Below are 11,001 nucleotides of genomic sequence, written 5' to 3'. Positions count from 1 at the left end.
AAAAATGCGACATAAACAGGAAGGTTCTAGAATTTTAATTAAAAAAAAGAAGAAATTGAAAAATAAAAAACTCATTTTGATTCTCTCTTCTCTCTCTCTCTCTCTCTCTCTCTCTCTCTCTCTCTCTCTCTCTCTCTCTCTCTCTCTCTCTCTCTCTCTCTCTCTCTCTCTCTCTCTCTCTCTCTCTCTCTCTCTCTCTCTCTCTCTCTCTCTCTCTCTCTCTTCTCTCTATAATTTTGAAGATTTTTTAAAAGCTTCAAAATTACGAAATCCCAAACCTCCACCAAGTCTTCGGGCAAGCAAGTCTTTCCTATGCTAACCAATGAATACTTTTATTATTATTGATATTATTATTATTATTACCGCCACTCCACCAAAACGCATTTAGCATTTTTTCAATATCATCAATAAGTGAGGAAGGAAGAATAAACATACTCATAATGTAGGAGGGTATCGCCTGAAGAACCGATTTTATCATTACTTCCTTACCGGCCTTTGACAACGCACACCCTCTCCAAGAATTCATTTTCTTCCAAATACGATCCTTGATGTAGGAAAAAATTGTTTTTTTACTTCTTCCAATCATAGAAGGTAATCCAAGATATATACCAGTACCCAACACTTGTTTGACACCAAGAATGCGAGAGAGTTCTTCTTTATCTACTGGAGACATATTCCGACTAATAAAAACTTCAGACTTTGCTAAATTAATTTCCTGACCCGAAGCTTGTTCATAAGTATGTAATATTCTCATAAGTTCATGCACTTCAGCTACATTAGCCCTACAAAAAAAGAAGCAGTCATCTGCAAATAAAATATGAGAAACCTCTGGAGCACCACGACAAATCCTCACACCATGAAGGTCACCCCTTCCAACAGCTTGGTGAATGAGAGAAGTTAATCCCTCGGTCACTAGAATAAATAAATTAGGAGAAAGCGGATCACCTTGCTGCAATCCTCGACTTGGTGAAATAGGGCCAACTCGTTCATAATTCATAAGTATCGAGTAATTAACTGAACTAACACACATCATAACCCACCAAATCCAAACTTCAGTAAAACCCATCTTAGTCAGAACCCCGGGGAGAAAACCCCAATCTACCTTATCGTAGGCCTTACTAATATCAATCTTCAGCGCCAATTCACCTCTTCGACCCTGAGTCTTCCTCTTCAAAGCATGGATAACTTCTATGGAAATAAGGGCATTATCAAGAATCGATCTACCTTCCACAAAAGCTGACTGCTCCTAAGAAACACATTATCTAGGCAACACTTCAACCTGTTAGCAAGGACTTTAGAAATCATCTTATATAAAACATTACATAGTGAAATAGGGCGCAGATCCTTCATTGAAGTTGAATTGTCGCATTTAGGGATAAGACAAATATTTGTTTCATTAAGACTGGTAGGGAAGAACCCCTTCTCTAGCCAAGTAGTTGCGGCCAGAAAGATATAAAATTAGTTTTAAAATTGAAAAAATGTATTAATTTTTTTGAATAAAAGATTGAATAATTGTTGTTTTTTAAAAAAACAGTTTACAAAGTTTTAAAAATGAATTAAAAAATTAGTTCATAAAAAAATAATTATTTTAAATTATTTTTAAAACTTTATAAACTTTTTTTTTAAAAAAAATAATCATTCAACCTATTATTAAAAAAATTAATACATTTATAAAATTTTAATTTTTTTATAAAAATATATTTTACTTTTAAAATTTTATAAACTTTTTTTTTAAAAAAATAATAATAATGATTATATGTTTTAAAAATTAATACGTTTTTTTTTAAATGTCACATAAGCAATTTTTAGTCAAAAAAAATCAATGGGGGGCTAGCAAATTTAAAATGGGCTAAACTTGGGGGGTCAAAACCGCACAATTGAAACTTGGGGGCCAAAATCGCACAATTATCAAGCTTAGGGGGTTAAAATCGCACAATTGAAACCTTGGGGCCCAAAATCGCACAATTGTGAAATGTGGGAGGCCAAAATTGCAATTTAGCCAAAAAAATTAATAAATTACCTTAGATATTTCATGAGATTAAAAATCATCATAAATTATTTATACAATACTTACATGAACCTTCCTATAAAAATTGGAGTTAAAAACATTAAAGTAGTTTCATCAATCAAATTATTAAAATATAAGAAATATATTTAGTAGTTTAACTTTAAAGTATTCAAACTTCTTGAGAGTTTCAAAACATTACATTCTTAAGTTCTTTCCTGCTTCGGCGTCCTCCGAATAAAACAGACCTTTAAAATTTAAATATAGTTACTCTCTACAAAAAAGAGAAAACTATATAAAAAAGAGTTAAATGAGTTTTTGGTCCTTATAAATATCTCAAATTTCGTTTTTAGTCCGTATAAATTATTTTAGCAAGTTTTGGTCCCTCAAATTAATAATAATAATAATAATGGATAGATAGATAGTTAATTAATTAGTTAGTAAGATAAAATAATAAAAAAAAGAATAAATGCAGAAAAATAATAAAATATTACTTGTTCACGAAGTATTATATATTACCGTTATTACTAAACCCTAAAATCACCTCCTATATATAACACAGTACTCATTCATTAATTTCTTCACTCTCTCACTAAATTCTTCGCTCTCACTCATTCTTTCAATTCTTCACTCTCAAATTCATCGCTCTCACTCTCGCTTAAATTCTTACGATACAATTCTTGATTTCTTGCAAGTTCTGTTCTTGCCCTGTTCTCCACTAATTCCCCTCAGAATCAAGGTTGCAAGAAGGGTTACTCTGTTTGACGAACGAAGGGATACTCTCTCTGTTTGTTCTCTCGCCTTAAATCAAGGTTGCCCAGAATTTATCTCTTGTTTCTGTGTTCTCTTCTTGCCCCTCCCTCAGAATTTCTCTTCGCAAACGGCTCTGTTTCTGATAATTCACTCTCACATACGGTACAATAATTCCTCCCTCCCTCATTCATTCTTGATTTCTTGCGAGTTCTCCACCTTTCATCGCCAAGGTTGCCTCCGTTCAGCCGTCATCCTTCGCAAGCTCTTCCAAAAGGTTTTTTTTTTTTTTTTTCACTCTTATTCCTCTTTTTTTCTTTTTGATTTTCTGTTTTTGTTTCTTTATTTTGATCTTTGATCTTAACATAGAATCTTTCTTTCTAGGGTTTCAATCTAATTCACTTCAACAATCACTCACTCTTCCCTTTTTGCAATGGCTCTTTCCACCGAGATTGATGACCTAATTCTCTTCTCTTTCGCTTAAATTCTTACGATCATGACATCACTCAACTTCATGCCATTGCGAATATGTGTATTCAATACAACTATCATGTTATGACATCCACTTTGGCTTCTTTTGCACTACATCTTTTGAGAGAAACAAAGGGTCCTTTCTTTGATTTGATATTAATTGATGCTCAAATGCCGGATAGGGATACATACGACTTTTTGGAACGTGTTACACAAGAAATCAAAATTCCGGTCATTATGATGGGTGTTGATAACACAACAAGTGAAAGGATGAATGTGGCATGTGATTATTGGCTAAAACCTTTGGATCCGAATGATATAAAAAACATGTGGCTACGTGTTACAAGAATTCCACATGATCAAATTCAAAGAGTCTCGGAGGTGGTAAAAACCGGACAAAAACGAAAGAAGAGAGATGAAGAAAGTGAAACAAAGATGAATCGAGTATCATGGCGGTCATCACCAGAACTTGAAGAAAATTTTTTAAGAGTTGTGAATCAACTTGGCATTGATAAGGCAACACCAAAACAAATTACTGAATTGATGGATGTTCGTGGTTTGGAAACCTCGCATATTGCTAGCCACTTGCAAAAATTGAGACTTCGTCATTTCAATTGTTCAAGTAAAAAGGCAAAGCCAAAAAGTGGAAGGGAAAATTCAAATGTTCCTCGTGAAAGCATTCAAGTTGTTGAGTCAATGCCAGAACATGATAAAAAATCTGATAACAACTTTCATGCACAACAACAACATCCGATTTCGATGGTGTTTGATGATTTTGAAGTTTCCAATATTTTGACTAACAAGACCAACATGATGCTAGATGATTCATCATCACTATATGAACAAGGATGGTATCCATTCGAAGATTTTGGTCCTTATTTTGACTAACAAAACCAATGAATGACTATGGAAACAGAGTTAATCTTTTATACATGCCTCAGACTCAGTTATTGCTAACTACTTTGATCGATTCATCCTTTGGATCAATCCATTCATCAAAGTCATGAAAAGTTCTCTCACTCCTATGGTCCACACCGTCATCTTTACTCACTATTTCAATTTGATTCATCAACCCTCAACGATGGAGGCTCATCTATGCCACTGAATTCTTTACAATTGGATAATTCTCAGACCTACCGTTGGATGGACATTGCTAAGAGTTACTGGGACTTTATTACATATCTTTAAGTTTAGGGTTTATTACTAATTTGATGTAAATTAGGTTTTATTTTGATGATTATTAATGTTGTATCATCCTCAATATGAGGCCATGTTTATATGATTGATCATGATATATATCAGTTTTATGCAATTGGTTTTTGTTTAATATTGCAATTGGTTTTTGTTTTGTTTAATATTGCATCAGTTAAAAATTCCAAATTCTGCAAAATGTAGCAAATTAAATTTCAAATAGATTTGGAAATTGGTCAATTTATACGGGCATACGGCATTTTCCTACCCTTCCTTAAAAATTAGCATAATAGAATTTGAACAAACCACTCATTTTTGCAATCTGCAATTAACAACACTGAACACGATGGCAACAATGCAAACTTGTTCGGAGTTTCACTATCTAATTTGAGTGGAACTTGTGTGGTTTTTCATGATACAGTTGCTTAGTGCTTACTACATGAGTATGACAGCTACTTACAATCTGAAGATTTGGATTAGATCAAGGTTTGTTGCTAAGCTAAGTTTCATATTCATATATCAATGAATCTCATATAGGACTTGGAATATTTAATTGTTTCTCTCAAACAGTTTTACAAGTGTTTATGTCAGTATATAAGCTAAAAAAAGTCAATCTAAACAGGCCATAAGTCAATCCAAATAGCTACGTATAATTGGACAAAATATACACTTGGTGTGTGTTACAAAAGGACATTGAATCAATCAATGAATTACCTTAAACGAGGAGATAAACTCAAATTAGCCAATTCAAACAGCCCTTAATGTGTTATATTGTGTGCGGGAGAGATAGAACTCGGGACTAGGGAGGGAAGAGATTGAGATATTAGTATTTTCTCTGGTTACTTTTATTCTTATAATGTTTTCTCTTTTTTCTACATTTGTAAGAGTATTGCAATGTAATGTTGATGTTGTGGTATCATTGGGTGTTATTGTAGGAAACTTCTTCTGCTCGGTACATACTGCAGCAGTACATTGCTTATGCAAAGGGAAAAGTGAGGTTGATAGTATCCGAGTTCGAGACCGCTAAGAAAGTCCCGTGCAACCGGAATTCCTCCAAAGCTGCAAAGTCTGGTTGATTTGTTTTGTGGCGGATGAATCCGGATATGTGGTATGTGGAACTTGCTATTGGTGGCCATAAGATGCTGGTTGCAATGGGAAGCTCGTGCGGCAGCACACACCTTGGCTTGGTGCACATACTGCTAAAGAGCATGTGAGGCCTCTTTGGCGCGCGCTTCAGGTTGATTTGAACTCTTCCATTTTCTCCTACCTTTACATATGCGACTCTTGTTGAATTATAATTTAAACTTGTTTGTTTCTATGTATAGGATCTTGATCCAAGAACAACTCCTAGTATGTTTATCAATGCAAGATGCATTGGAGAGGAGAAGATAAACGAAGAGGATTGTTTCATCCTCAAGCTTTGTGCAGATCCGTCGACATTAAAAGCAAGGAGTGAAGGTCCAGCAGAGAACATAAGGCATGTTTTGTTCGGATACTTTAGTCAGAAAACAGGACTTCTTGTTCACTTCGTATTCAGAAGGCGATGTAGTTTATTGGGAGACCACGATAAATTCATTTCTCGACGACTATAAACCTCTTAAAGGGATTATGATTGCTCACTCGGGTCAATCTGTAGTGACACTTTTCAGGTTTGGGGAAACAGCAATGAGCCGCACTAAGACAAGAAGCATGGACAATTGAGGAGCTGCCATTCAACGTTCCTGGCCTTTCCATAGACTGTTTCATTCCTCCATCGGAGCTTTGGTTTGCTTCTATTAGAGAAGCCTCCGAGCTTTCAGCCTCCCACAAGGTCAGAGGGTGAAGAGTAAGACCGCTGTGGTTACAGCTGCATACCACGCCAAAGTTGCACACTTATGAAAATCACAAGAAAGCAATAAATAACATTAACTGGACAGTGGATGTTTAGAGAGACGAAGTTTCAGAATTAGCCTAATTGTTGTAACGTTAATACTTTCGGTTCGTCTAATGACACCTTACTGAGGTAAAATGGTAAAGATTATTGCGGCAGGGTTCATCGAATTTATAAATAGAACTGATCAGTCATAGATGAAGAACTTTCAAATTATGACAAGTTACTTTCAAATTAAGCCAAAGCTTAAAGATGAGTAATTTTATGAGTGTGTCCTTATGACCTTATGACAAGTTGCACTTAAGCCAAAGCTGTTGCAGTTTCTGCCACTGTGTTGCTTGTTGTTCGCGTCTGCTACTGTGATTTCTTACTGTCTGAACTTCATTCCATTTGTTCCACAAACATAATGCTTTATGCCCGAGCTGTTGTCCGCTTTCTTTTGTGTGGTTCCAAACCCAATTATTCCTATTATTCCAAAGAAGCCAGATTACCATTGCTGCCTTCCCTGCTGTATCTTTATCTGTGTTTTTGCATATATCCATAAGGCACTCTATCGGCATGTTAAATTGCTGAGTTCTTTGCAGAACGATAGCTTTTAAGCCTGCTGTTTGCCATGCTCTTCTGTTGTCATGACAGTCAAAGAGGAAGTGCCAATCACTTTCATGTTCATTCTCACATATTGGACAATCTAATTGGCAAGGTACACATATCATATACTACCTCTCTTTCTCTAGGTGTCTTTTTGAGGTGTTAAGGTTGAATTTTGTCATTATCACATATCATACTACCTCTCTTTATTCTCTCTAGCTCCTAGTATTTTTGTATTAAATGTAAATGAATATAAGTGAATATAGAATTTTTTTATGTAAATAATTCAAATCCGAGTTATGCTACTTAAGTAAGAAAATGTGACAAGAGAAGGGAAAAAGCAAAAAATATATATAGCATGGACAGAAAAAAAAATACAAAAACAATATTTTGAAGAAACACAAAACAACTACTATTATTCGGATGCACCACAATCATATCTTGATCGGTACATGAATAAGAAACACTCTTTATTTTAAATTTTTGGAACATATATTAATAGAGAAAACTATAAATTCAGAAGCTGCAGCATGCACTTCAAATTCTCCAATAGCTAGCTATGGCAAACATTTTTTCAAGGCCATGATGGCCATAAGGGGCGAAGCATTGGTATAATGGTGAACTTCATTTGTCCAATGTTGCAATGTAACCCATTTTTCTCACCGCATGCAAAGTAATATGGCTTCCATTTGTTTAACACAAACTTGAATCCCTCTCCAACACCTTGTGTGTGATTTGCTAGCATCTTAGCCCTCTTAACATCACAATTTTTGAAGCTCCTCCATGTTGGAAACATATATACGCTATGTGGAAAACTCGTTGCATTTGGCGCATCATACTTGAAAACTACACGATCACAAATATATGCTAATCAGAATAAAATAGGATAAACGAGTTTTAAATATTAGTCGCGTGCCAATTCTTTATACTAGAAAGAATCGTGGTCAAATGAAGTGATCGAGTGCAATATCAAGTACTGCAATTGCATTACAATTTCGATACATAAAAATTAGGCTTTAATGCAGTTTTGATCCCCCTATTTTGAAAAACCTGAACTTTTGATCCCCCTATTTTAAAACTCAGCACTTTTGATCCCCCTATTTTAGTTTTTTGTTAGTTTTAGTCCCCCACCTCAATAATCAAATTGAATAACTATACCATTTTAGTTAATGTCTTAAAATTAAACTCATAAAATGATGTGTATGCTTCAATAATTAAGCTTAAGTAATGAAGTTTTTAATAAGAACCTTACCGAGAGTATCATTGAGGTAAAAAGGGCCACTCTTTATAGCCCAATCAGAGTAGTTATAACCAAAGTGCCAATTTTGAGAGTCACCAACAATGATTTTCTTAGGTTCTTGTTCTGTCTTATTTATTTGATGATTATGGTTGCCAAATCTAGACCACCAATCAGTGTAGTTAAAATTACCAAAGGAGGGCCAATCCTTGTTTGCCATAGTAACTGTAAACATTGAAGAGGTTACTATAACAAATAAGGTCAGGAAATGAACAATGTTGGTGGTGGTAGTGGCCATATTGTGTTATATGATTCTTGTCTCTTAATTAGTTGCTTCTAAAGAGAGTGTGTTATGATTTAGTTGGAATTATGGAGGGGATTTATATAGAGGTTTTTGGGGAAGGAAATTAATTAAAGTGTTAGGCATTTGGTGGTGTGGAGTTACCAAATTAACTTTAAATTAGTCTTCATATAAGTAAGTGGGGGTAGAATTCTTCTATAACATTGAATATCTCATTTAATTTCTTTACATTAAGTTCAATATTGACTGGAATTTATTTATTTACTAGTATTTATTCATTCATTTTGTTTATTTAGTTTTGGTTTGTTTCTTATGCAAGTGATTCCAGTATTAGAGAGAGTGGGTTGGTAGGTTTGAATTTGGTTTTGTTAGACATATGGCAACCAAAATAGTGGGAATTATTATGTTGAAAATGTCAAATTAAATGGGGTCGTGTTAGTATTATGAGGTCAAAGATTTTGTTTTTACGAAAGGTCAAAGAAAGTTTTTTTTTTCTTTTTTTTTTGTCTTAGATGAAGTGGTAATCCACTGAAATTAAACTCACATATAATTGTGAGATTTCAGGTTCGACATCCGATCTAATAATTTTAACATTTTTGTCGAGCTAAGATTTATGGGACAAAGTCAAAGAAAGTTTTTCTTACTATTAATATTGCACATTTAACTTAATCAAGTGGGTAGAAAATTTCGCATCATAAATTTCCATAAACATCGTATAACTTAATGTAAAATAAAATACACGCCATGATGGTGTCATTGATGTGAGGAGTGTTTACACTGCCGTTTCTAAGATAAAAAGTTAACTGATCTAATCTAAAAATAAAATTATACTATACAATTTAGTTTAGATAAATCATTTTACAATAATTTAATTCAGTTTAATGTGATTTCATTTGAACCGCTTTTTATTATCTAATTTACATTAATTGTAATTTTTTTTACTAATATTAATATTATAAGTAAAGTAAAGTAAATTGTTGTCCCATAACTCCTAACTCAACTTGTAAAAAATGCCGAAATTGTTAGGTCAGACGTCGTAACCCGGGTTCGAACCAGAGATCTCACGATTATGTGAGTTTAATTTCAGTGGATTTACCACTTCATCTAAGACCCAAAAAAATTATTAGTAATACTTTTTTTTTGACACAATTAGTAATACTTTAGTAAATGATATTTTAGTAAAGTGTTTGAGGATGGAGTTTCCGCGTGACGGGGGGTAAAATATTATAGCGAAACCTTTTTCGGGGGACTTTTTCCTCCATTCCCATCCCCGCAGGAAAAATTCCCTATTTTCGAATCCCCAAACAGGACAATTCGGACGGAGATCCTGAGAGAGAGAGAGAGAGAGAGAGAGAGAGAGAGAGAGAGAGAGAGAGAGAGAGAGAGAGAGAGAGAGAGAGAGAGAGATGGGAATTTATTGACTTGAAATTGTGTCATAATTTTTAAAAGGTTGAAATAAATAACTATACAAAATATTTCAGAAAAAAACTTAAGAGTGTGTTTGAATGAGGGATTCTAGAAATTCAAGGGATTTTAAATACTAGACAATTCAATTGAATTCCCTTGATTTTCAAATTCTAGTGTTTGAATAAAGTGTTGAAATTCCATCAATTGTAAATTTCTTTGTTTGGATAATGTAATTGAATTTCCTTCATTTAATTTTATTTATTTTAATAAAATCGACCTAAACCCAAAAATTGGCCGAAAAAATCGATTTTGGGGTTTATAGCCGATTTCAGGATTTTGGGTCGATTTTAGGTTTTCAGCCGAGTTTTTTGGGTTTAGGGACGATTTTAGATTCTTCGGCCGATTTTTTTGGATGTTGGACGATTTTGGGTTTTCGGTCGGTTTTTGGTTTTTCGGCCGATTTTTTTGGTTTTCAGCCGATTTTAGGGTTTATAGTCGTTTTTTGAAAATTTGGCCGATTTTAGGTTTTTCTGCCGATTTTTTCGGGTTGCCGGCCGATTTTAGGGTTTATAGTCGATTTTTTGCATTTTGGCCGATTTTAGGTTTTCAGTCGATTTTTTGGGTTTTTGGTTTTTCGGCCGATATTTTTGGGTTTTCAGCCGATTTTACGGTTTATAGTCGATTTTTGGAATTTTGGCCAATTTTAGGTTTTTCTGCCGATTTTTCGGGGTGCCGGCCGATTTTAGGGTTTATAGTCGATTTTGGGCTTTTGGCCGATTTTAGGTTTTTTCTGCCGATTTTTTGGATTTTCTGCCGATTTTTTGTTTTTCGGCCGATTTTTGGGTTTATAGTCGATTTTGGAATTTTGGCCGATTTGAGAAATAAAAATCAGCAACATGAATAATTCAATTTTAAGATTCCATTAAGTATGCATCAACCTTTGCATTTGTTGTTCTAGACAAAAATTTCATGCAAATAGGTGGCTGCACTCCACCAAGAGCAAGAAATGAGCTAGGAAGTGACCAAATGTCATCTCCACAAATCAAACCAGAAGCAATAGCAGTTCCAAATGCATCAGCCTTAACCCTATCAATCTTCTGCCACACAAACAATATCAAGCTTCCAACACACATATCAATAGTAAAATTGCTTCCAATGTAGAAAGGTAAAGCCATAGCCAT

At 34.2% G+C, this 11,001-nt stretch overlaps 3 protein-coding genes and 1 pseudogene across 3 annotated transcripts; 1 reads left to right on the top strand and 3 right to left on the bottom strand.

The window, feature by feature from the left end:
* Positions 1–310: 310 nt before the first annotated feature.
* On the bottom strand, positions 311–3,307 carry LOC123891828. The gene is made up of 2 exons (XM_045941710.1): positions 3,248–3,307; positions 311–1,246 (listed from the first exon to the last, which is right to left on the bottom strand). The coding sequence occupies exons 1-2, from the start codon at positions 3,305–3,307 to the stop codon at positions 311–313; spliced, it is 996 nt and encodes a 331-aa protein (XP_045797666.1).
* Positions 3,308–3,310: 3 nt separating this feature from the next.
* Positions 3,311–6,316, top strand: LOC123891827 (annotated as a pseudogene).
* Positions 6,317–6,571: 255 nt separating this feature from the next.
* On the bottom strand, positions 6,572–7,000 carry LOC123891826. The gene has a single exon (XM_045941709.1). The coding sequence runs from the start codon at positions 6,998–7,000 to the stop codon at positions 6,572–6,574; it is 429 nt and encodes a 142-aa protein (XP_045797665.1).
* Positions 7,001–7,235: 235 nt separating this feature from the next.
* Positions 7,236–8,441, bottom strand: LOC123888367. The gene is made up of 2 exons (XM_045937407.1): positions 8,128–8,441; positions 7,236–7,721 (listed from the first exon to the last, which is right to left on the bottom strand). The coding sequence occupies exons 1-2, from the start codon at positions 8,408–8,410 to the stop codon at positions 7,450–7,452; spliced, it is 555 nt and encodes a 184-aa protein (XP_045793363.1). The 5' UTR covers positions 8,411–8,441; the 3' UTR covers positions 7,236–7,449.
* Positions 8,442–11,001: the final 2,560 nt, after the last annotated feature.

The sequence above is a fragment of the Trifolium pratense genome, linkage group LG6, assembly GCF_020283565.1.
Source record: "Trifolium pratense cultivar HEN17-A07 linkage group LG6, ARS_RC_1.1, whole genome shotgun sequence".
NCBI classification, from domain to species: Eukaryota; Viridiplantae; Streptophyta; class Magnoliopsida; order Fabales; family Fabaceae; genus Trifolium; species Trifolium pratense.
The sequence above is the reverse complement of the archived record's forward strand: the minus strand, read 5'-3'. Positions and strand labels throughout refer to the sequence as shown.

Coding starts and splice junctions, on each gene's coding strand:
- LOC123891828 (XM_045941710.1), bottom strand. CDS start 3,307: ATGATAGTTGTATTGAATACACATATTCGCAATGGCATGAAGTTGAGT. Junction 1,247..3,247: donor AGTTGAGTGATGTCATGATC/GTAAGAATTTAA, acceptor TGTGTTTCTTAG/GAGCAGTCAGCTTTTGTGGA.
- LOC123891826 (XM_045941709.1), bottom strand. CDS start 7,000: ATGATATGTGTACCTTGCCAATTAGATTGTCCAATATGTGAGAATGAA.
- LOC123888367 (XM_045937407.1), bottom strand. CDS start 8,410: ATGGCCACTACCACCACCAACATTGTTCATTTCCTGACCTTATTTGTT. Junction 7,722..8,127: donor TTACCTCAATGATACTCTCG/GTAAGGTTCTTA, acceptor GTGATCGTGTAG/TTTTCAAGTATGATGCGCCA.